At 38.9% G+C, this 26,926-nt stretch overlaps 1 protein-coding gene across 1 annotated transcript in view; it reads left to right on the top strand.

Moving 5' to 3' along the window:
* The window catches only part of col22a1 (collagen, type XXII, alpha 1), a 349,052-nt gene that overhangs the window by 38,487 nt on the left and 283,639 nt on the right, over window positions 1-26,926 (top strand). The window contains exons 2-3 of the mRNA XM_028818045.2: window positions 3,923-4,073; window positions 5,619-6,185. Coding sequence (XP_028673878.1) covers window positions 3,992-4,073; window positions 5,619-6,185 — 649 coding nt within the window. The 5' untranslated portion in view covers window positions 3,923-3,991. The remainder of the gene's footprint in view (window positions 1-3,922; window positions 4,074-5,618; window positions 6,186-26,926) is intronic.

Below are 26,926 nucleotides of genomic sequence, written 5' to 3'. Positions count from 1 at the left end.
TAAAGATGGGGCATAAGTCCATCACAGAGCCCACTTAGGTATTCATGGGGAAAAATTCAAACTCAACCTGCCCTTCTCTAGGGATGTGTGGAGGAAATCCCATAGAAGTTCAGGGAAAATGTAACCACTCTACACAGGCAACGACCAGGTATGGCATTTCAGCTCAAGACCCTGGATGTGTGAGGTAGCAGTGCATGCTAGCAGCAAAACCCACAAAACACAAACTTAATGTTGAATACCAAAAAACACCATGTTATAAAGAGACAGACAATAATTGTTTGATATTGGTGCAGCATCTGGTTGGCTGAAGATTGTGAAGCACGGCAGAATGTGGTGAAGGTTATTACAGAATATAACTGCCACGAGTCACTGCTCTAGAAAGACAAATGTTATAATCAAAGACCTCAGCCATTCTGTACAGTTGCTTTTCTGACTCTTTATTCTATCAAACAGTACAGGACCTTTGGTACTCACACCAGTAGATTCAGATCCAAAGATTGTAAGGTTAGTTAAAAATCAAAAGCTGAAATCTCTCATTCATAGAAGTATTCAGACCCATTGCTCTGGCACTCCAAGTTGTGGGCAGGTGTATCCTGTTTGCTTTAGTTCTCCTTTAGGTGTGCCTAGAATTTGAATGGAGTCCTTCTGTCGCAAACTGAATTGAGTGGACATCATTTAGAAAGTCACACACTTACTTATATAAGGTCCTACAATTCACACCGAATGTCAGAGGAATAATCAAGCCATGTAGTCCAAAGAGTTTCTATAGATAGATAGATAGATAGATAGATAGATAGATAGATAGATAGATAGATAGATAGATAGATAGATAGATAGATAGATAGATAGATAGATACTTTATTAATCCCAAGGGGAAATTCACATACTCTAGCAGCAGCATACTGATAAAGAAAATATTAAATTAAAGAGTGATAATAATGCAGGTATACAGACAGACAATAACTTTGAATAATGTTAACGTTTACTCCCCCGGGAGAACTAAAGTCTATGATCAAATTGTGGTAAGGCATAAATCAGGGCAATAGTATAAAATAGTATAAAAATAGTATAAAAACATTTCTAAAGCTTTGAGTGTTTCCAGGAGCACAGTGGCCTCAATAATTGTGAAATGAAAGAAAGAAGTTTCTCTTCCTAGAGTGGGCTGCCCAGCCAAACTGAGTAAACAGACAAGAAAGGCCTTGGTCAGGGACAGTGGTTATTTTGTGCCCTAGGCCAAGCTTATTAGTATGCCAATTGCTTGTTCAGTAGCTAATCCATGTGGCTGGGCCCCCCTACCACCATTATGATCTGCGCCCTAGGCAGATGCCTAATTCACCTTAATGTTGGCCCTGGTCAGGGAGGTCACTCTAACATAGCTTCAGAAATCCTCTGCTGAAATTGAAGAATATGTCGAAGAACAACTATCTCAGCAGCACTCCATCAGTTATGGTGGAGTCGCTAGATGGAAGCCACAATCAAGTAAAAGTCATATGACCGTTTAAAGGACTCTGAGAGCATGTGGCAAAAAGATTCTTTGATGAGACAAAAATTTAACTCATTGGGCAGAACTCTAAGCACCATGCCTAATGAAAACCAGGCACTGCTCATCTCCTGCCTAATATCATCCCTATGGTGAAGAATGTTGGTGATGGCATCATGCTGTGGGGATACTTCTCAGAGGCAGGGATGGGGAGATTTGTTAGAATTGAGGGAAGGATGAATGAAGTCAAATACAAAGAGGACCTTGAAGATAGCCAACCCCAGAGTGCATGTGACCTCAGTCTAGCACTGTTGTTCACCTTGTACCCGGACAAAGACCTGCAGAGTACAGCCAAGAAAATGCCTGAGTAGCTTTGGGGCAAGTCTCAGACTGTCCTTGAGTGGCCCAGCCAAAGCCCGGATTTAAACCCCCTCCATCATCTGAGGAGAGACCGGAAGATGGCAGTTTACAGACGCTTCCCATCCAATCTCACTGAGCGTGATAGGCTGTACCAGGAAGAATTGAACAAACTGCTGAAATCCAGATGTGGGAAGCTGGAAGAGACTTACCCAAGAAGACTCGGAGCTGTAAATGCTGCCAAATGGGCTTCTACAAAGTACTACATTAAGGGTCTGAGTACTGAAATGAATGAGAGCTTTCAGTTTTTGATTTGTAATAAATTTGCAAACCTTTCTGAAAACAAGTTTTCACTTTTTCGATATGGGTTACTGAGTGTTGATCGATGACCAAAACTGGCAAAAGTAAAATATAAAATAAAATCTACAAGACAGCAAACTGTGCAGAAAATGATAGAGTCTGGATACTTTCTAATTCACTGTATATCTATCTATATATATATATGAAATCCAACGTCTGTCTGTATGCTTTTCACGATAGAACTACTTAACGGATTTAGATCAGGTTTTTTTCTATAATTTGCTTGAACATTCCCGTTGATTTTGCGACTTCTCTCATTGTGCTAAGTATCATAGTTTGCTTGTGGTACCAATTTATTTGCGCGAATCTGAGAGAGACGCAGCAAGGAGGGGGGTGGGGCCCTCCTCACTCATGCGCCAGCCTCAGGGCGTATCTTACATCTGCTTGGCTAGCGAACAAGAGAAATACTTAATGGATTTAGATCTGGTTTTTATCTAGAATTTGCTTGAACATTCCGGTTGATTTTGCAAGCCCTCTCATTGCACTAAGGATCATAGTTCGCTTGCAGGAACAATATATTTGCGCTAATCCGAAACAGAGTCTGCAGGCCAAGGGGTGGGGGAAGCGTGACGTCAGGAGTGGGGAGTCAGTGTACTTCTATGTTTTGGAGCATCACTTGCCTCCACTTAGCTAGTGATACCTTTCTGTTTATTGATTTTTAAAGTTTGTCCTGTTTTAATAATAATAATAATAATTCTTTGCATTTATATAGCGCTTTTCTCACTACTCAAAGTGCTCTTTGTGGGCGGAGCGGCAGGGAACAGCTAGTTACATATAAGTGCAGATAGTGTATAAGTTGCCTCCTATTCTGGAATTACCTTTGTGGTTTAGCTGTGTCTTTTGTTGGTATGGTATCACTCTCACTATTCTAAGTAGACACGGCAATAGGAATTTCATTGTACTAAGTACACACAATAAATACCCTTGAATTTGAACATCATGAAAATGTCAAACATTGTAGTCCAGATGTAACTGTAATATTCCTTGCTATATGTGCACTGTGTGTATGGATCTAAATGTAACAATAATGAGAGAAGTTCAAGATGTGAAATAAAAGTTCTTTTGTTTCCATTAATTTCATAAGATCACTGCTGCCGTGTGACTTCATGGTGCAGCTGTTAGTGCTGTTGTCTCAATCATCAGCTTAAATCCCATGCCATCTAGTTGTGTACACGAGTGGACCCTGTGATGGACCAGAGTCTCATCCAGGGTCTGTTCCCTCCTTTTGGACAATGCTGCTGGGAAAGGCTCTGCTCTCACTGGGAGCTTGAATTGCTGCTTCTTCCAAAATAAAGGTAGCATGAGAAGAAAGTGTGACCAAGTGCTTGAGGCCTCGGACTGTAAACTACAAGGCTGTGATTTCAGTCTGCACTCCTGACTCACGCTATGACACTTAAATTGTCTGCTCACCAATTCTAATAAAAATGCACTGCAGCTCTGAATCAGTAAAGTATCTTTGGATGAAGGAAACTACAAAACTTGTTTGTAAATTTACACTTTTTAATGTGTGATGTTTTATAATTTTTACAGGACTCGATTTCTTTCTGTTACTCTGCATTATGTGAAAATTAGTTCTATCACCATAACAAATACTGAAAATAACTACAAAAATGTACATTATTATTTGAATAGCTTTTTGTATGGTTTAGAATTGACTGTTTCACGCTGCCTGTTTATGTGAGTCTAAAGTTAACAAGTGACATTTTTTGATTCTTCTACCTGCAGAAGTTTGTTGATAAAGAAGATTTATGGTCACGATAAGCTTTACGCAAAGAAGAAGTGATACAAACAGACATGCTTATGCGAATAGGATTCTGTATTTTTGCAATTTTAACGCTGATATTTTTTGAAGGAAGAGCACAAATACAAAGAGCAGGTAATGTGTTTGTTTTGTAATTTGTCAAATATTTCTACATTCTTTTGAGGTTTTTGATTATAGAAATGGAATTTAATTCAATAGTATATTGTATAAAGCTTTACATTGTTTTTTATTACAGTGTACTTACACAATAATACCTCATTAATTACGTCCTTAACTGCAGAGTACCTAAACCAGACATGGACTTATTATGTATATCAAGAAATGGTGTAGGTAAACTCTCATTCTCATTTCATATCCAACTTTGCACTTACTGGGTGGTAAAGGGGTGCAGTGGAAATTGCTGCCACCTCGTGGATCCGACATCTTGGGTCTGAATCCCTTCATTTCATTGTTGTCCATGTGGAATTTGCATGTTCTCCTTATTCAGTTTTCCTCCCAAATCCTCAAGGACCTGTAGGTTAGTTGATTCCAAAATTGGTCCCTGTGCAGGTAAACACATAAATAATAAATTCATTATTTTGTAATTAATTCCCTCTTCATCAGGATTTGTAGACACAGTGTGCTCATGAATGGGTACATTTGCATTTAAATTAAGTTTGTAAAACTTCAGTACATAGTCTTTACCAGTCATTCTTAGATTGTGAGATTGTCCAGAAGAGGTGACTCCAGCTAGACAATATTAGATGGCTAGACTGCATTATTTTTACTTTAAAGGAAATCATACACAAACATTTGATGGCTCAATGGCGTCAAAATAGAACAAAACAATAGCCACCAAGTAAGGTGGGCCTGACTAATTCTAAGCATTTCTTCTATGTTATAGAGGAGCTCCTTCTCACTGGTTGCTCGGTCGAGAAGTGATGCCTCCATCTGGGCAGCCTGCTTTTATGGCCCAGGAACCTGTAGGGGCGGAGTTAGTTGCTTTCGCTGGGCGGTTTCTCTATACTGTGGAGAAAAAGGAAGACAACACAGCTAGTGGCAGCGCCCCCTCTCTGTCCAGGATGGGACTACATACCTGGGAGGGGCCCAGAGAGTGACCCTCAGATGCGCATGCATCACTAATATATCAGAGATAATTAAATAAATCAGCTCAGTACTCACTAGAGCCCACCCTATTAGCTTTGATGAGTGAAAATGACAGTTCTCATTTAACTGCATATTTAATGTTATGTGTGTTATGTGTGATGTTACTGAAAGAAAATAAATGGAGAAATGATTAAAGAAATATATAAAGGAATAAGTAACAAAAAAAGATATTGCATGAAAAATGTAAGCATTTATGCTCACATATCATTATGTTTTTATTCATATATTGTCACATTTCACAATAAATGCATTTATTTAGATATTGATTTATTTATTTTATTTTGTCGATAATATTCCTCTGTAATAATCTGCAGTGTTCATAGGCTCAGGTAAACTAATTGCATGTTGTTAGTCTGTAAATGTTGAATAATGAACCAAGAAACTTATATTTAAAAAACAATTCATATATCATTTGGTTCTACATCAGTATCTAGCATTTGTAGCCTGGTACCATTCATATGTCCTAAATTAACTTACTGTGCAGATTTAACTCAAATCACTCTTTAATTTCAGGCTGTAAAAATGTCCATTATGACTTGGTTTTTATCTTGGACACATCATCCAGCGTGGGAAAAGAAGATTTTGAAAAGGTTCGGCAGTGGGTGGCCAACTTAGTGGAAACATTTGAGATTGGGCCAGAGAAGACACGAGTGGGCGTTGTTCGGTACAGTGACAAGCCGACAACTGAATTTGATCTTGGAAGATACACAACAGTAGAAGATGTGAAAAGAGCTGCAAGAAACATCCGCTATCTTGGGGGTAACACCAACACCGGAGAAGCAATTAGTTACATCACCACACGCAGCTTTTCAGAGACAAGTGGTGCCAGACCAAGAGAACAGGGCATCAAGAAAGTGGCTATATTAATGACAGATGGAAGAAGCCAAGATTATGTTCTGGAACCATCCAAAGCTGCCCATCAGGCTGGCATAAGAGTATTTGCAGTTGGCGTTGGGGATGCCTTAAAGGAAGAATTAGATGAAATTGCATCTGAGCCAAAGTCGTCTCATGTGTTTCATGTATCAGACTTCAATGCCATTGATAAAATAAGAGGAAAGCTAAGGAGGAGGCTATGTGAAAGTGAGTAGATGTTCTTCTTTGACTTATTGCACATTATAAGTTTGTTTTTTTTTTGTTCTAGTTGAGATAAATGACTTACACTAAATAAATGAAACTTTGCAGAGCTACTTCTCAGTTTCTCATAATTGTAGGGATCTTTCTTATTTGAGCTGGTCAGCAAAATCTACGTCTAAAAAGAGAGATACCTTAACAGTACCATTTATCCATGCTGGCATTTCCTGAAATGTTAATTGTGGTGGAGGTCATGGGGAGCTAAAGCCGATCCCAAAATGAACTCACCCTGGAAGAGTTGGCAGTCAATCACTGAGCTTTCATGATGTTAGCTTTTCCATGTCTTATTTTAATTAGCAGAAGGTGCTACCCTGGTGCAGTTAATAGAGTTGTCGCCTCACAGTGTTACAAACCTGACCTGAATTTGATTCAATTAAATGCATTTCTGTTGTAGCTTACAGTATTCCTAATGCTGTGATTCCATGGCTTTTTTAACACATATTTTGTGTTAAATTCTCTGTTGACTCTAAATCGGTGAGTGTGGGCATCTGTATATTGTCTCATATAGTGAACTTGCATTCCCTTCAGGTTTGTTTCTAGCACTACTGACAATTGTGGCAGAATAGATACTTGAATCCTAGGGGTCTGTCACATGGATAAATGACTGTGAAAATAGTTGTAATGGAGGCCTAATGGTTTAATGATGTTCCCTCACAACTTTCATAACCTGGTTCCTGCTCTTATCCAGTCACTTTTTTTGTGGACCTTATATCTTTTACCTGTGTCAGCATGTATTTCCTTGGAGGTATGACATTCAAAAAGAAAAATATATTTGAAGAAGAATAAATTTCCGTGTCTCAAAAAAAAAAAAAAAAATAGAGCAGACAATGTCTGTAGCCAGCAATTCATCAGTCTGTTTGATGTAAACTAGCATTAAAAACTTTGTCTCACCATTCAAAGACACAAATTTTCTCAAAACTGTCTACTCACTGTGTTGAGTGCCTCTTCTTAGTGCATATTTACACTCCAAATATTAAAATCGCTACACAGCCTAAGTCTAGTTTAATGACGGACTCTTGTTTGTTTCCAGATGTTTTGTAAAAGGTCCATTGGCCTTTCCCAATCATCTTTATAGTGTGCCTTTCCATCTTCAGACACATTGCATCCCAAATGTTCTGCCAGAGAGAATCTGGCTGGAGAAAAAATAGTAAGAAAACGATCAGATATTAGCCAATAATACAGAAAAAGGGCCAGAGTCAAAAAGCAAAATGTACCCAAAACACAAAATGTCATAGTTAATGAAACATGGACAGCCCTGATTCTTGAAAGTCTGAGGTCACATTACGCAACTTCTAGTCGTGAAGTTTGTCAGATTTGCTAGCCACAGTTGCTGATGTTGTTGCCAGACTATGTCATGAATATCACTGAGCTTGTCAAATTTAGCAACTACATAATGAGCAGTAGCGTAGCGTGGATGTCAGCCGCCCGGGGCAGAGGAAAATTACGCCACCCCCTTATTTAGGTATGGTTCAAATTTTTACAAGATATTATTATTATTTATTGTGAAATTTTGCCGCCCCCTAAAAGTGCCGCCCGGGGCGGGCCACCCCTGCCGCCCCCACTACGCTACGCCACTGATGATGAGTTGTTAGCACAGTATTGCTCACCCTTTTTTCTAACAGCCAATAACTTGCTGTCTGACAGAGCCGGTCTTGTATGAAGGATTAACAGCTACAGGGAGTTCAGCCCTTTTTTTCTTTTCTTTCATTCTATTGTGGATAGACAGACAAGCCTTTATTCTGTTTGTGATGTACAAAACATTCTTTATTGCCACATTATATGCATTGCACTTCTGGAGGAACAGTCATTGGTTGTTAGGTCATCTGCACACAGAGTCTGAACCAAGGACTAAAGGCAAAAGTAAAACTATTAGATTTTGTTCGAACAAGTTGTGGGCTGGTTGGAGTGAGTAACTGAGCATGTCACATTGCGTGACTGACTGTCCTTGACTCACTAAGATAATGTAAATGAAGGCTACAACTGCAAATCACTAGAAAAGTTGTGTAATGTGACATAGCCTTAAGTAGCTTTTACACCAGCTAATTTCACAAATCAATATGTTAAAGAAACAGAATCTTGGACATCATAATGAATGCATCGTCATCTTATATGTTGCTCAAGAGAAGACATCAGGTAATGTCACTTCCTGTAGTCACATAATGGCAATACAGCTCCATGACCAAAAACAATATAGCCACCATCATGAAATCAATAAATAATATGATGGTGCCAAAATTAAATAAAATGAACAGAAAATAATCAAAAAGTGATAGTAATCAAAATTACAAGAAGCATGCAAAATTGAATTCCTTTGCTACGTTCTATTCTATGACAGACTCTGATGTTTTCTCATGGATCACATGGGTGAATCTACCATGAAACCAATGAAGCTTAAGCTTTAGTGCCTTTAATTCCAGTCAGGCCCCAGAAGCAACTTTAGTTAGTTTGTGGGTGTCTACTGTATGAGAAGGGTTTTAAAAAAAATAATATTAATTATATAGTGTAATTCAATACAAAATAGTAGTTAAAATAGAAATTAAACGGTTTTTAAAGAATTATGTAGGCTAGCCATAAATGAAAAAAAGTTCAAATTAAGGATGTTTCTTTCTAAATGTATTGTAATAAGAAAGATACGAGTACATCAAAAAATGTTTGGGGCAGTCACCCATACATTTTGCCATGGTTGCAAAAGGTTAATTTTGGTGAGTTGTGCTTCAGGTTGAAGTCCAAAACAGAACTGATTTTGGTTTAATAAGATGGCGGCTTTAAAGGTCATGACAGGAAGTGGACTGGGACCAGAAGTGATGTCATTGAGACTGGAAGTGACGTCATCTATGACACCAGTACAGGAAGTGATGTCATCAATAGCGCCAGTACCAGAAGGGACTTCATCAGTAGCGCCGGCACCAAGTGGGATTTCCTAGAGATAGTCTGCAGAGGATGGAGAGAAAAAGCTAGTGCAGCCCCCACCCAACCCAGTCTGGCGTGGTACTACTATTATTATTTAGGCCCTCTAGCTGCCCGTATCTAATATAAAATGATTATCAATAAAACACTATTAACATTTTTATTAAAATTATTTATCGTGGACTAGCCATAATTGAAAAAATAAAAGAATATTTAATTTCTTGTGATCATTGTAAAGGACATTTCAGTAACTTTTTTTTACATGGATAATCTTATGAAAACTAATTTTCATCCCCCCATAACTCGAAAACTAGGAAGTTTTGATTCACACTGGTGACTTTGACATGTGACATAATCCAGTACAGCAATTTTAATAAAAATCTGCGATGAATAAGATAACTCTTTCAAACATTTGTAGTGATGTTTTGGAATGTGAATTTCCCATTGGGATTAATAAAGTATCTATCTATCTATCTATCTATCTATCTATCTATCTATCTATCTATCTATCTATCTATCTATCTATCTATCTATCTATCTATCTATCTATCTATCTATCTATCTATCTATCTATCTATCTAACAACCCCATCAAAGACGATAATAGTGGTTTGTTCTTTGCAAAGGGTGCCGCCACCATAACATTTCAAGCTTCATGTAGGTCTGCCACTGTTGGGCCATCATTATTGTAGCTTTGCTTGTATAAGTGGCGAGACATTGTCTTCTTAAAGCCTGCATTGTATTCATCGTACCCGTAGTTACTATAACATCATTTAATCAGTCACTGTTAGTTTGCTGTGCCTGAGCCCTCCAAGTCTGAACATCTGAGTAGCTAATCTATTATTAAAGCAAATAAGAATGGAGGTAGAGTATATCCTTACTTCATACCCATCATAATCTTAAACCATCATGCAAGTTTAACTTTTATGTCAACACAGCTTTTATATGGGACTTTTACTATCTCCGTCATGTTCTGAGACATTGCAAATTACTGCAGTGTTTGCCACATTCATACGTTTATAGGGTGTGAACAGACTGGTCAAACATAGGATCAAGATCTGGATTACTAGCCTGGTAACCTCATTTAAATGTCAAAAAAAGAAATATACAAAAGCAAAGAATTGTCCTTAGCCAGTAACAACAGGCACTAAAGCTAAGTGTGTCTGAAGAGGATCCCATGTTCTCAGTCTCTAATTCTAAGGTCAAATTGAAAAACCGACTTCTGTCAGGGTGAGGATATATATATATATATATATATATATATATATATATATATATATATATATATATATATATATATATGTCTTAGCCCAGAATGGGTGTGGCTTGAGGATATACTGAATATACTGTATCTCTTAGCCCAGAAGGGGTGGGGCTTGAGGATATATATACTGTATCTCTTAGCCCAGAAGGGGTGTGGCTTGAGGATATATACACTGCATCTTTTAGTCCAGAAGGGGCGTGGCTTGAGGATATATTTATCCTTTAACCCAGAAGGGGCCTGGCTTGGGAGGTCTGTGGGGGCGTGGTTAAGTGTTCTCTGGCTGCAGTCATTTGGAATTGCAGATGCAAAGACAAGGTTGTGAGTGACAGAGCCCCATCTCATCCCAGGGTGGTAGTGCTTACCTTATCAGAGCTTTGAAAGAGTCACCTATGGGTAGGTGTATGACATCATTAGTGTCATGTAATACAAAGTACAGTGACATTTTGAATTTATGGTATAATCAACATACAGCATGTCACCATTTTCTGGTGCTAGAATTAATAAATATTACTACCCACCCTTGAAACTTATTTGAAACGGAAAAATCTTAGAATTCATTATATTGAAAAGAAAAATACACAGTTAAGTGCCAAGAGGATTGCCATGAATTATACACCGGGGAAACCAAACAACCACTGGTGAAGCGGATGGCACAACACAGAAGAGCTACTTTGTCAGGCCGGACTCCGCAGTCTATTTACACCTATAGGACAATAGTCACTCTTTCAGTGAAAAAGATGTGCACATCCTGGACAGGGAGGAACGCTGGTTTGAGTGAGGAGTCAAGGAGGTCATTTACGTGAAAAAGGAACGACCATCTCTGAACCGAGGAGAGGGCCTAAGGGTACATCTTTCACCATCTTACAATGCTGTGATTGCAACCATTCCCCAACTGTCTGTGAATGATACTCATGGCCATTGATCAATGGACAATTTGCATATCATTGATCACACGGCCCATTGTTAGCCAATGGTGCTAGTTTCGGTCATTATGCAAAGGTACTGTTTATAAGGTTGGAGAAACCTGCAGTCAACTGAGACTGAGGAAGTCACTTGGATGAGTGATGTAACGTATCTCCCTGGAAAAGAACTATGTTCTGATGAACTGAATCAACTTTCTAGAATTTCCTTACCTGATTTTTGAGCATGCATCGAGACATAAAGAATGAGATAGATCGATAGATGGCCTGTGTAGGGTGCCAAAGGTTTTGAGCTGGAGGTTCCAGATCTTTTGTAATGATCTTTGTAAATATATACATTTGTTCAATGCAGCTGTTTCCTGGTGTGAAGCCTCCTTGCTGGTTATTCACTTGCTTTTTTCTTGCACTTTACTAACAATAAAGTACTCCTTGCTGGTACAAACCGTGATTTTCTTTCAGTACTCACATTCTGTCAGATTGGAATGATGACAGCATGTTTCATCTCAGAAGGGCATTTGCCAAAACTCCACATTGTATTGCAAATATCAGTCATTCACACTTCATTTCTGTTTCATCAGTCACAGCTTAGAGCAAAACAATAGAAGGAGTGAAAGCCAAGCACTAGCAGTCTATGGAACAGGGTTTGCAGGCATAGCCATTTGTCAATTCAGATCAGGTTATACTGTGATGGAAGCATTTGTAAAGTAGTAGAATCTGATTCCAATTTAATTGAAACAGCGTAAATGTCTTTATTAAGAGTGATAAACATCACCAGTTTGAACTGAAATAAACATTGATAAGGCTAACATCTAAAACTAAAGCATGGTACAAATTATTTTCTCAGGATTCTCTCTGAGAAACACTAATCTAGGCCGACTATACAGCTGCCATCCCATTTATACGTACAGGGCATGTGTTATACATGTTTTCTTCAACAAAGGGGATCCCGCAGTGTGTTTTAATAACAGCATTTCTTTTATTTTGTCTAGCTCCTGCAGGATCAACATGGCACTGAAAAGCAGAAGCAGTCCCTTTTGTTTACAGCTTTCATTTTTGCAATAATTGTGCCATGCATAATGTAAAGATGGGTGATAATTTGCCTTCTTGCTTCTAACAGAAAAAAAAAGATGCATGCCTACCAGAAGAAACCTTTTGAAATGGGTATTCATTTGTAAGTTATGTAAGGGAGACGATTGTATGCATGCATTATTTATCTGGCAAAGTGCCCGAGACCATCTGGGCTCTGCTGATGACAGACATTTCAAATTAATGATCAACTTTATTTTTCTACTGTAGCTATAGAAAGCCTTTGTATATGATTCCTGTTGTCTTTGCATTAGTAACAAACATTTTTTTAAGAAGTAGCATGGCGGTGCATTGGTTAGCACTGCCGTTACTTCAGGTTCTATCTACAATCCCAAAATATCTGTTGGGTGAATTGGTGTCCCATTTAGACCCTTCATGTCTAAGTGAATAGGTGAGCCCCACAATGGACTGCTCATTTAGAGTCTGTTCATGTCTTACACCTGATTCTTCTGTTAGTAGAGCCAGCTTCCTATGACACAGTGAATGTGGTAGATTAAAGGATGAATTACCGTTGAGGAATACTTTACAGAAAACACCTCTTCTTGTTAATTAATAAATACAGTACAAATAAAAAAAAAAGATTTGTATAATTTGCCATTTACAGTGTCAATAAAAAGTATTCACTCCGTTAGAAATGTTCAAATTTTATTGCTAAACAACATTGAATCACCATGGATTTAATTATGCTGTTTTTAACCCTGAGCAGCAGAAGAGCACTCTTTAATACTAATACTGTGTATAGTGAGAAGTCCAGCAAAATGACACCTTTTTTTAGCTAACTAAAAAGATTACAATATGCAAGCTTTCAAGGCAACTCAGGCTCCTTCTTCAGGCAAGATGGAATTGAAACGGATAATAGGAAAACAGATCTCTGCAAAGTGGTCTAAATTAATTACAAATATAAAACACAAAATAATTGAACATGTAAGTATTCAACCCTTAATATGACACACCTAATTCATTACTAGTACAGCCAGTTCATTTTAAAAGACATAAAATTAGTTCAATGAAGATCACCAGTCCAGAGTTTTAATTGATTGTAGTATAGATAGTGTGATAAGAAAAGACGTGGAATACTTAAAGAGAGTTGGGGAATGACCCCATATATTGTCTGCTGGACAAAGTTGATCAGAATAATGGTGACAAATGAATCAAAATAGATCACATCAGACAATGACAGTTTGGTTCAATATGTTTTAATGCAAAATGGCCACCAGAAATGACATTGAGGAAATGACATCACTGGGGTTGGCCGGAAGTGGCATCGTAAAGAAGTATTGGAAGTGATGTCATCTGTGGAGGCCGGAAGTAACGTCACTGTGCAGGAACCAAAAGTGACATCACGGAAGTTGCATGTTTTGTTGTGGAAGCCATTTTGTGAGTCTGGAAATAAGGTTCTTATTTTTCTTCCTTATTTCTGTTGGCAAAGAGAAAGAGATATCAGTGTACATAACCAACCCTTCACCTCATGAAGTATCACTCACCTTTGAACTTGATGGCTGCTTTCTAATCGCGCGTTTGTGACAATAGGTTGATTAGAACATTAGAACAATCTTCTGTAGACAAGAGCAGGCCATTAAGCACAACAAAGAACCACGCAATTCTTTCAAAATAACATCAAGTTGAGTTTTGAAGTCCTACTGTCTACCACATTACTTGGTAACTTATTTTCATGTGTCTGTGGTTCTCTGTGTGAAGAAAAACTTCCTAATGTTTGTGTGAAATTTACCCTTAACAAGTTTCCAATTGTGTCACTGTGTTCTAGATGAGCTGTTTTTAAAATAACAGTCTCGATCCACTGGACTTATTCCCCTTCATAATTTTATACACTTCAATCATGTCCACTTTTAATCTACTTTGTTTAAAGTGAAAAGGCTCAGCTCTTTTAATCTTTCCTCATAATTCATCCCTTGTAGCTCTGGAATCAGCTTAGTCGCTCTTCTGTGGACTTTTTCCAGTGCTGCCTTTTTCATTTTTTGTAGCCTGGAGAGCAAAACTGCACACAGTACTCCAGATGAGGCCTCACCAGTGTGTTTGAGCATAACTGCCTTAGACTTGTACTCCACACATCAAGGTGCTATATAACCTAACATTCTGTTTGCCTTCTTAATGGCTTCTGAACACTGCATGAAGGTTAATTGTCGAGTACACAGCAACTCCTAACTCTTTCTCATGTGTATTCAAACCTCACAGTTTAATTCCTACATGTAATACTTTACATTTACTTACATTAAATGTCATGCGCCCAAGCTTGTATGTGGTCCAAAGCCCTCTGTAATCTTCCAATCCACCTAGTTTGACATCACCTGCAAACTGAATCAGCAAGTTATTTATATTCCTATCTTAATTATTTATATATATTAAAAATAGCAGTGCCCCTAGCACTGATAGATAGATAGATAGATAGATAGATAGATAGATAGATAGATAGATAGATAGATAGACTTTATTTTTTCTCCAAGCAGAATCTACAGTAAATGTTTATAGACGTTCAGACAAGAAACATCTGGTGGCAACTCTGAAACACATGCTAGGCTCTTGGCTTGTGGCTTTTTCTTGAGTACAGAGAGATGATAAGAATCGGAGACATCTGCAGTCATTTATTCACAATCTTGTGTTCTTTACTTTGTTCTTGGAAGTTCTGGTAGGAGCAAAATGAAGGACCTGTTTTTAAATCCACAGTTTCTACCACTCAGTCTCATACTGCAGGAAATTATTCTCACAATAAGAACATGCAAAATCCCATGCAGATGAACTGCCTTTGGCAATGGACATGTGAAGCAGTAACTCAAGTGTCATTTTCCTCTACCAGTTACATAATGTTAATAATTCGCATAGAACAATATCACCTTCTCTAACCAATTCAGAGTTGCGCAAAGCTGGAGCCTATCCTCACAGCACTGGATGCAAAGCAGCATCTAACCCTGGATAGGCCATCAGTCCATGCCAGGTTCATGCACCAACAAATGGCCAATTAAGACTTCCTAATTTACATAACTTGCCCATTTTTTGTGACAAAGTAGGAAAACCAGAGTACCCAGAAGAAACTCATGCAGACACTGCACCATCAGGTTAATAATTATTTAACATTTATTTTTTAATAGTACTGTTTCTTTGTTCATTGAACCATCTACATTTTTAAAGATCACATTTGCTATATTTTCGTGTTTCGTGTTTTCTTATTTTTAAAGTAATTTATATAAGTGCTAATCACAAGCTTCTTTTGGTGGTCCCAGATGTTCCTGCACACACAAACTAGAAGAATTACACGGGTCTGCACAAAATATATAGATATAGGTATACCAAATTCATTTCTGAAACTGGAATTTCTCTACCACAAACTATTTCCTCCAGATAAAGGACTCAGTGAGTTGCTGATTTTTTTTGTACTAAGTCATGGTTGTTTTGTGGTAGTATTCAAATATTTGTTGCATACATTTTGCTTTCAATCAGTATTTTTTTTTCTTTTTATTCCTTCAAAATAGCCCGGAATTTATATTTAGAAGTCCAAAGAGATGCCTTTATATTGTCTAGAAGACAGAAAGTTGTTGTTGTAACTCTAACCCTAACCCTAACTGAATATACAAATATTCTCCACAAACAGGCTTGTCCTCATTTATAAATGGAGCAGATGGCGAGAGCCACAGATAAACATAAGGGAAACTAACATGCTGGTGGAGAGAGCAATCACCTCACCTTTGGGCAGGTCGGGGGGATTGGGTACAAACCCAGAGAGGTATACATCCCTAATTCCCAAAGTTAAATAATTCTAACCTTCACTGTTAAATGGTTTTTACAGAAATATGCGTTGTTGGGGTGTCCATCCATTGTGTAGACCAGGCATAAAAAAGAGGTAAAAGAATGCATAGCCTTCCATTATTAAAAAAAAAAGGTGTGTGTCACATTTTTTTTGGAAATACAAAGGTGGAAATCTGCAAGAGACTAGTTGAGGAGCTTCTTTCTACCCCTAACCCTAAGCCTAAGCCTACTCTAACATTTATATGTAACAGTCATTCTCCACAGCTAAATGTATCTAACCCTAGCATTTGGATGCAACATATCTTTAAAAATCCATTTCGTACACTCTCATTTGGACTTTTACCCCAAGAACAAGGGAGTGGTCTTTGATGTGCAAGGGTAGGGATTTGACCAGGACATCGCTCAATTGGAGACTTGAAAAATGTAAAAATACTTCATTGTTCTGCATAGATTCATTGTTTATTGCGTTTTTGCTGCTGGGTTAAGCAGGTAATACTCCTCACTGTGTAGCACAGATTGGGTAGTGACAGGGACAGCCCCCTGAGTATATAATGCTGATCCCTTTGCTTCACAGGCTCTGTGGGTGAGTTAGATGTAGTGATAGAGACGTTATGGTGAAAAGAGTTTGTGTTAGCAGACATCTGTTTGTCATTCCACCGTGAAACATCTTTAGAGCATTATAAGTGGGAAAAAACTACTTTTTGTATGAAATAATTATATTCTAAACAGTTATATATCTAATTTATAATTTCTTGAAAGTCTAAATAATTAATTTCAAAACTATATTATGTTTTTTTTCTCTAAAATACCGCTTTTTTTCATTCTAAACCATATCTCAAAAACTCGATGTGACAGAGCAATCCTGTTGTAAAATTTAGATTCAGCATCCTCAAATCTATAAAGAAGATCTAAATATTTTGATAGGGCTTTTTTTTTGGAGGCCAGGGTTATTAAAAGGCTAAGGCAGCTCAGGCAACCTGATTATAACAATATGGAACAGGGTACTAAGAATAATAATAATATGATTATTAGGCGGAGTGGTGGCTGTGTGGCTAGGGATCTGCACTGGCAATCGGAAGGTTGCTGGTTTGAATCCCATAAATGCCAAAAGGGACTCTGCTCTGTTGGGCCTTTAAGCAAGGCCCTTAACCTGCAATTGCTGGGCGCTTTGAGTAGTGAGAAAAGCGCTATATAAATACAAAGAATTATTAAAGAATTATTATGATAGGAGCCTTTGTTTGCCTGTGATTATAAACACAATATAGAAGACCTTTACACATAACATGCTAAAAGCTGCTTAATCAAATTCAGCACCTCAGGTAGCTGATGCCTACTCCAATAACACTGGGCACAAGGCAGGAGTCTGATCTGAAAAGGATGCCAGCCCACCACAGAATTCGAAAAAACCCCACCTAAGTAATCTGCCGATTTGTATTTTCGTGATGGTACAAGTCACTCTGCATTATAATTATACCCATTAAGTAAAGTAAACTCGTTAGGAGAAAAATGTGTTAGATAACTTAAATACATATGCAGAATGCTGCTTGGTAAATGACAGAAGATAAGATGGCTCATCTCCTCATAGTTATCCACTTCTTTTTCATACTATAATCTCCCAGATCAATTTGCACTAAACAGCTAAGAATATCAACAGCAGAAAAAAGAGCCTCTTGGTTAACTGGAGGAGTTATTTTTGTTCCTGAAAATTATAGTTCTAGTGTTTCCAGTACTTTGCCCTTCAACTTTCACATGTGCTCTTTTTCTCCTAGTAATCAGCTCCTTTAAAATATAGCTTTGAAAAAGACTTAAAACCTCAAATTACACCCAATAGTGTTTCCCTTATCTGTAAAAAGCAAAGGGAAAAAAAACCAGTAAAGTCCTTAAAGATATCTGTCAAAGGAGTTATTAGAGACAAGCTGATATAACGACCTGCCCTAAAAATTTAAAAGTGAACTTGTAACATTCTGCTGTCTGTCTCTGTCTCTCTCTCCCTGTATGTGAATTATCAGGTTTAGTGCCCACTCTGTGTTGTATTGCCTCCAGTCAGAAAAGAGAAATCCTGTGGACTCAGCCAGAAAAGAAAGGAGGCCACAAAAGGCTGTGTTGTGTACTAGTAGGCCTCTGGCCAGCAAAGAGAGAGAGATTCCCAATAATCTGTCTTAGTGGCCAAGTGCCAAAATAAGATTCAGTCTCACATAGCATGTCTCTGACAAAAAGATAGCCAGGAAGCGACCTTAATAGCCGTATGACAGAGAACACACTCTGTTTTAGAAGGTCTAAGGCCAGGAAAGAGTGATTTCACTTTAGGGAATCTCAAGAGACCAGATGCCAGCCCATTGAGGGGCTCACTTATGCCTACATACCCACTCTCACTCATGCCAAGTTAACTGTGACTCCACTGCCAACATGCATGCATAGTAACATTAAAAGGAAAAAGGTGCACATTTTCATTATTATAAAAGGTGTGGTTGGTGAAAGGGGCTAAGCGTTGTATGGTCAACATTCCTCTTTTACTCAGTAAATTTCACTTATCTTACCTTGGAATGGAGTTCTCCTTCTTTCTGAGAGGGAACCTCAATTCTTTTGTGGTAGGTACCTAGTAAATTACTTACAAACTTAAAACACTGTGACCAGCAGGGGACATTGTAGCACTGCAAACCTCAGACATAAGTCCCGGTACAATAAAAAGGTTGATTTGTACAAATACATTACAAAAAAGTCTTTGAAAATCACAAATAACGCAATTCTCTTCTTCTCTCTCTTTCCACTCCTCTAATGCAAGCTTTGTTCTTCTTCCACCCAACTCCAACTCTCCCAGATGAGATTGAGTGGCTTCTTTTATCTTGCACCAAGAATTACTTCCAGTGTTAGGGCATAACCCAATGCAAATACTTTCAGGTCAAAAGTAGGGGTGATGGATCAGTAGAGCACCCCCTGATGGTACCCATGGAATCAGACAAGGCTGCTCTATAGGACTACAGTTCCCAGAGTACCTTGCGTGTGTCTGCAATGGTAACGTTACATAGGGGGGCTGCCACCTAGCGTGTTGGGGGTTGTTTTCCCCCTGTGTTTCTACCACACTGGCCTCCCGGTTCTTTGGTCCAACCCACTGCTGCACTGGCATCTTGTGTGTGTCTCCTGTCTGAGGCAGGATAATCTTCATCCTGTTTCATGGGCCTTTGATGGGCTGGTCTCCTGTCCAAGCAAAGAACCTTGCCCTTTCCCAGCCTCCCATGCACACTGTCCATCATAAAAACAAGAGATTTGTTTTCACTTTGAAATTAATGAGTCTTTTATGTTCATCAGTGTCAAAAAAGCCAAATTAATTCCATTGTGATTCAATGTTGTACAATTATCAAATGTAAAAGCTTCCAAGGGGGAATACATAATATGTAGTTGTATGTTTTACAATACCTAACATGCTTTGCAAAAATTGAAGAATGTATTTTATGGAGGATTGAATTACACTCCTTATCTGAAATTTCAATTGAATAATTCCTTGATCATCAATCCCTAGGATCATATCGGGGTTAACTCCTTGAATATTGTTGGTAGAGCCTAGAGATATTATACCGATCAGCTACAACATTAAAACCACTAACAGTGAAGTGAATAACATTGATTATCTCATTGCAATGGCTGGTGTCAAGGGGTGGAATATATTAGGCAGCAAGTGAACAGTAAGTTTTTGAAGGCAATGTGTCTGAAGCAGGAAAAATGGGCAAGCATATGGATTTGAGTGACTTTCACAAGGGCCAATTTGAGATGGCAGGACATCTGGGTCAGAGCATCTCCAGAACAGCACATCTGGTGGAGTGTTGCCAGTATGCAGTTGTTAGGACATACCAAAAGTGGTCCAAGGAAGGACAACCAATTTACCTGCAACAGGGTCATGGTCGCCTAAGGCTCATGATGCCCGTCTAGTCCTGTCCCACAGAAGAGCTACTGTAGCACAAATTGCTGAAAAACTTAGTTCTAGGCACAAGAGAAAAGTGTCAGAGCACACAGTGCATCGTAGATTGCTGCAAAGCTGCAGACCAGTCAGTAAGCCCATGCTGGCACCTGTCCAAAGCAAAAAGTGCCTACAATGGACAAGTGAGCATCAGAAACTGGACCAAGATATGAATGGAAAAAGGTGGCCTGGTCTGATGAATTACATTTTCTTTTAGATCATGTGGACGGCATGTGTTGTTTACCTGAGGAAGTGATGGCAGAAGGATGAACTATGGGGAGAAGGAAAGCCGATGGAGGAAGTATGATGCTCAGGGCAATGTTCTGCTGGGAAACCATGGGTCCTGGCATTCATTTAGATGTTAATTTAACACATACCACCTACCTAAAGATTGTTGCAAACCATGTACACCTCTTCATGGCAATGGTATTCCCTGTATGGCATGGACCTCTTTCAGCAGAATAATGCTCTCTGCCACACAGCAAAAAGTGTTGAGGAATGGTTTAGAGAAAATGACAAAGAGTTCAGACAAAGTCTTCACTTGGCCCCCAGATTCCCCAGATCTCAATCCAATCATGGATGTGTGGGATGTGCTGGAAATAAAGCTCCATTCATGGAGGCCCCTCCTTGAATCTTATAGGACTTAAAGGATTTGCTGCTAACATCTTGGAGCCAGACACCACTGGACACCTTTAGAGGTCTTCTGAATCCATATCTCAACATGTCAGAGCTGTTTTTGTGGCATGAGAAAGACCCACACAATATTAGGCAGGTGGTTTTAACGTTCTGGCTGATGGATGTACAAGGGCTATTTTGTATTAAAGTATGTCATGCAGTGGAAGCATGTCTTGAGTGAATAGAGACCACGGCATTGCTAGTAAATTAATGGTATTTAATATTCACGGATTCAATGGAAGCTCTGATCGGGGCTCAGAGACTGAGTGAGGAGTCTGAGTGTCTGGGCTTGTGAGTGTCCTGATAAAAATTAAGATCCAGGCCTTTAATGACCTCTTGGGCACAGCCATCAGCAGTGTGTTTGTCTGTGGAGAAAATGTCGACCTTGTCGAGAGGTTTACTTACCTTAGCAGTGACATTCATGTCTGTAGTGACTCTTCCTATGAAGTCAGTAGACAGATTGGGAGAGCATGGAGGGTCATGAGGATGCTGGAATGGGGTGTGTGGCGCTCCCAATATCTATGCAAAAGGACGAAGGTCTAAGTCTTTAGAGTCCTGGTGCTTCCTGTCTTGCTATATGGTTGCGAGACATGGACATTATCCAGTGACCTGAGATGAAGACTGAACTCCTTCACTACTGTGTCTCTTCGGAGAATACTTGAGTACCGCTGGTTTGACTTTGTATTGAATGAGCGGTTTGCTCATGGAGTCCCGAATGAGGCACATAACCTGCATTGTGAGGGTGCAAGATTTATGGCATTACAGCCATGTAGCACGATTTCCTGAGGGTGATCCGGCTCGCGGGATTCTCATTGTTGAGGACCTGAGTGGCTGGACTATGCCAAGGGGATGCCAATGTAACACCTGGCTGTGACAGATTTCCAGAGTGTGGGAGTGGACCGCATGTCTGCCTCGGGCTTGCCAACCAAGATCCCATACAAGTGTATGCTCCCCAACCTGACCTGAACTGATGCAGTGAAAGCATATCTTGAGTGAATAGTGGACCTGAGCATTGCCGGTAAATTAATCATATTTAATATTGCCTGGATCATAGAGCGAAAAATACCAAGGATTTCTATCAATGGCTAGCCAAGCAGTTTATTTATAATTTTGTTGACACTGGTGAAGAATTTTGAAGATCTGGATCAGGTCCCCATGCAACTGTTTTAAGTGTAGGGAGGTTCATTCTTTCAGCCTGTCAGGAAAGAACTCATCTTTTAGTCCAGCTGAATACTCTTCACTACCAAGCAATTGTACAAAGTTCAGTCAAAAAGCACTGAGCTGACCACTACGTGGCACTGCAGTGACTGCAAGTGATTTGTTTCTGTGTCTTACATGAAATGATAAAAGACAGCTGTACCTACAATAGTTGAATTACTCATGTGCAGGGCCAGTTCTACCATTTTTGCTGCCCTAGACAAAGTTGTAAGTAATGCTCCTTAATTAGATCTACAAATGCTTTCATCAGTTTCACTTTCCAGACTAGTGAAGCTAGCTTATGAAATGAATAATGTGCCTCTACACAGATAACTTCCAGTAAGTGCAGCTTCCATGCTTATAATGGTGTCAAAATCTGAGTGCTCTTTGTGGTAATGCATGTTAGTTTTTGTGGCTGCAGGCAGGTTTTAAATGAAAATGGTGCGGCTCGGGCTTTGTTTGTGTGGGTGTGCATGTTCATCCGACCCCAGGAAGTTTAATGAGGGACCAGGGCTGATCACGATTTGCAAGTGAGAGTGGGGTTGGTTGGTTCCGTTCCAATTTCCTCATTGACTGTCCGAAGGTTGTAATGAGAATGTCACACCTATGGAGGTAAAAAGAAAAGTCTGAGCAAGGTAGAGAGGAAGAAAAAACCTAAACAAAAATGACAGTGAAGGCAAGGGAGGAAGTAGACAGCATCGAGGAGCTCAACTCGTTGAGGAAGCAGGAAGTTGGTTGCCCAAGGAGGAGCAAGTTGATGGTGCTCCTAAGATAGCTTGTCTTTGCTGAGCACTGATTGAGGAGTGAGGGGAGAAAGAGGTGTCCTCCTAGGGATCCGGTAAACACCAGGAATAGGGCCAATGGAAAATGGGGGGTCGATTCTGAGTGTCACGGCTGATGCTGAAAAAGACAGCTTCTGGCATCTCCGCTGTATGAGGAAACCATTACAATGAGCTGTGGAGATGAAACGTGAAAGACGCGCTTGTCTGGAAGAATGAGAGTGAGAGAGAAAAGAAGACAGATATCTGCAAGTTTTTATTTAGAGTGTAGCAGTTAAGGCGTGTGTCCACCTCTTGAACCCTCAGGTACCACTCCAAACACCAGGTGAAAGTACAAGACTTCTTTATTTTACTCTTATACAGTGCACAAAGCACCCTCCACTCCACACTACTCATATAATCAATAAACTCACAATACTACTCTTTCCTCCTCGCCCAGACATTTCGCCACCCTACCTCAGTGTCTGGGCTTTCCCAGAGTCCTTTTATACACCCTGACCCGGAGGTGTTCCTGCCCAACAGTCCACAGTTCCTTATTCCTTCCGGGTCAGGGTAAACAGTCTTTATCTTCATCCCGGAAGCACGCCGTTTCTTCCTGTCCCAGGATTATGACGCACTTCCGGGTTATAGGGCATATAGGAGTCCACGGGCCTCCCGACAGCGACTCCCAGTGGTCCCCAGGGTATCCAGCAGGGCTGTGTACAAAACTACATAGTCCATGAGGCCCTGCTGGAACTTGGGGCACGTCCATGCTGTTGGGAGAGCTCCTCCTGGCGGCCTGGGGGTGAGGGCCGGAATAGGAAGCCGGCAATCCACCACAAGAGATTTGTACTGTTTTAATGATTACTAATTTTAACCTTCAGTAAAGTGTATTTGTTTTTATGGATAACTTATTGATTTGTTTATTATTATGAAGATCTACACTGCACTTTTTTTTCAAACTTTTTTCTGTAAAATAAAAGCACCCAGCATTTTTTGCACCCTTTCCTGTTGTTGTTAAGTTTCCTCATTGTTCAACTCATCCTTGGACTTGACTATTGATGGTGCTGAGTTCAAGGATGTGATAGCAGCTCCAGCCAACCCAGGCTATCACACTCTTATGTTAACTGTGTATTTCATGATGTCTCAGCTTTAGGATATTAAACACACGTGTCATTATAATGCAAAATCACTTTTGGTTAAATTGCAGCCCATTCAATTTTAATACATCTCAAAAGCATTTGAACCATCTCAATATTTTTTTCTTATTTATAACATTTTCACACTAATAATTTGCAAAGAGTACAGTGTAAGGGAAGCAGAGCAATATAGAGAGGATAGCAAATGTCTATGGAACCTTTGTGAAATTTCAGGTTTTCCTCATTTAAAGGTCGAAACCAAAAGTCTTAGTTAAGATCCCAAAAGCAAAATATTTAAGTGAAAAATAAAATGAATCATATTTAAATAGTTCAATACCTTGCTATTGAATAAATAACAGTATTTAAAATATGAATTCAAAATGATTAGGAAGTTATTTTAAAATATCTTAGAACTGTATTAAAATGCTCTTTACATGTCTTGGTGTATTTTTGTTGTGAGACATGCATAATCTCGACTTGGCCAAAGCTGAAAAAGAAAAGGAAATATTGGAGGGAAGATTCATGCACTGTACCTGGTATAGTTTTTATGAAGTGTTTCAGTCCTAAATGTTGCTTTGGGCAGGCTATGGTTTTCTTTTTGTCTGTTTTTATATAATTTCATCTGGCTGCTGATCTTTGATTGTTCAAATTGGCACTATCATCGTGGTGTCTTGTGGGTGTAAATCCCTCAAGCTTACACATTGTATGACATCACCAGTAAGAGGCAGACAACAATGGTAAGACTGTCAGCTCTTCAGATTGTTTTGGAAAGCAATACTGTTATTTTGGCATTTTTTATTTGCTGTTCTATAGCAATTATTTGTTTATTTTGAGGTACTCCATACTTTGCTTGGGTAACATTCAGTCCCCTTGTTGTGCTTTATTTGTTTATTTCCATTCTTTAGCAGTGATGTTGATTTGCACTCATTAGGTGCTACTTGCTGTAGGCAGACACTCTTTGGCTAGGTCAGTGGAACAAATCTGTGTGTCATGAATCCTTTTTGTGCTTCTCGACTCATTCTGGAATGTTCTTTTTTTTATTGGTTTAGTTTTTCTTAATGTTAGAAAAATATGTCATGTCTGTGCTGTTTTCTTTGCTATTTTTCTTTGTGTTGTCACAATTTTCTTCATTACTGTCACAATGGTGATGATATGGTTCTTTTCAATGACACCCAATTCAGGCCATAGGGAATGGTATATGACATAACATGGGTGTGGTTTGAAGTCATCATGCTATTACTCTGAAGGATGGCGGGTGTTGAAGCTCTGGTGTCCAAGCTTTAAATCTGAAATTTAAAAATAAAATAAAAGTTCTAGGTGAACAGGTTTTGTATAGGGAAAGGGTAAATTCTAACTATGAATTTTGTCTTTTTATTTTTAGTAGTATTAGGGTGTTGTACCGTGTTAGCCATTTTTATTTTGGTATTGACAACCAGTGTTCTTGCATCTCTTTTTTGTATTTGACCTATGTCTGAATAATGACAGTTATTACAGAACACTCATATTTCCAGGTGTTCAAATCACTTTTCCGTTTTTTTCTGTGGCCTCCTTAGTGTTACATTTACCCTCAGAAAAACAATTCAAAATTGTTTCATTTTATTCAACAATAAAAATGTTATGTGTAACAGAAACATGTAAATATCAAAAAGTCAAAATAAATATAGTAGGAAGGATAAGTCTAGTGTTCACTGCTGCACTGATGTAGTTTTATTACACATCCATCGTGTGAATTGTTTTAAGACAGACCAACATTACAATTGGGACAATACAAGCGTGGTTCTTTGCACACTTCACTTATAATATTTTTTCTGTTGCTTGAGCATAAGAGGGTAGAATGTCAGTACCTCTGAGGCTAGGCATCTGCACTGGCATTTGGAAGGTTGCCGGTTCAAATTCCGTAAATGCCAATAGGGACTCTGCTCTTTTGGGCCCTTGAGCAAGGCCCTTAACCTGCAATTGCTGAGCGCTTTGAGTAGTGAGAAAAGCGCTATATAAATGAAAATGAATTATTATTATTACCTGAACCACACAATCAACGTGTTCCTTGAGTTATGCTAAGCTACCACATACCACAGTACAAGGCCTAGTGACTTCTACATTTCCCTGACATGCATGGAGGTCGCTGCATTGTCACAGTACTTAGGGGGCTAAAGTCTTTCTTGATTTTTTTACTCAATCTCAATCATTTTGCCTTTTCGCCATGCACCTACTTGCACCATGGTAAAATTTCAGACAACCAAAGTCACTGTGGTTCAGATATACAGCGCCATATGCATCAGTTTCACTATCCAAGGCAGCATCTGATGACAAATTCACGTTGTCATCCCTATTATTTGATTCAACTCATGGTTCCATTTTAGTTTGTTCTAAAACTGCCTTTACAGATTTTCATTCACAAGCCATTGTGTTTTGGTTGAAGGCTCCACCTCACTCATGAATACTGATAAATAGCAAACTCATAGAAAAATTCTTAATTTGTTTTCCTCTTGATGTCATTTCATCTACTAGATGACAGAGGAATACTCTCCTGAGAGTTATTTGGGTTTAACACTCTAAAGCAGATCATTATATGTCAACCACCCTGAGTCTGATTCAGGAATAACCATTTTTACATGGAATTCCGAGTTGGAGTCACGCTCGGCTTTAACGCCAAGGAGGTTAAGTTCTTAGCTCCTATTTTAAGGTTAGTGTGAGGGTTTATTATGCAGTATTTACTGTTTACATACTGTAGGTTGGTGTTCCCAGTCACTGCTTAATTTTGTGTAACACAGCTGCATTCTTATTTAGTGTCTCTTGAATTTTTTTGAGAAGATTTTTTTCTGGTTGAGATTTCTCTTAACAATGTCATTTTTTTGGCAAACAACTTCTTTCGTTGCCTAGAAAGGAGTTACAGCACAACAACAACAACAACAACAATGTATTTCTTATATAGTCCAAAATCACACAAGAAATACTTCAGTGGGCTATAACAGGCCCTGTTTTTTGACAGTCCCTCAGCCTTGACTATCTAAGACCAACCTTGCAACCAGCAAGA

Source organism: Erpetoichthys calabaricus, chromosome 13 (assembly GCF_900747795.2).
Source record: "Erpetoichthys calabaricus chromosome 13, fErpCal1.3, whole genome shotgun sequence".
NCBI lineage: Eukaryota > Metazoa > Chordata > Cladistia > Polypteriformes > Polypteridae > Erpetoichthys > Erpetoichthys calabaricus.
The sequence above is the reverse complement of the archived record's forward strand: the minus strand, read 5'-3'. Positions and strand labels throughout refer to the sequence as shown.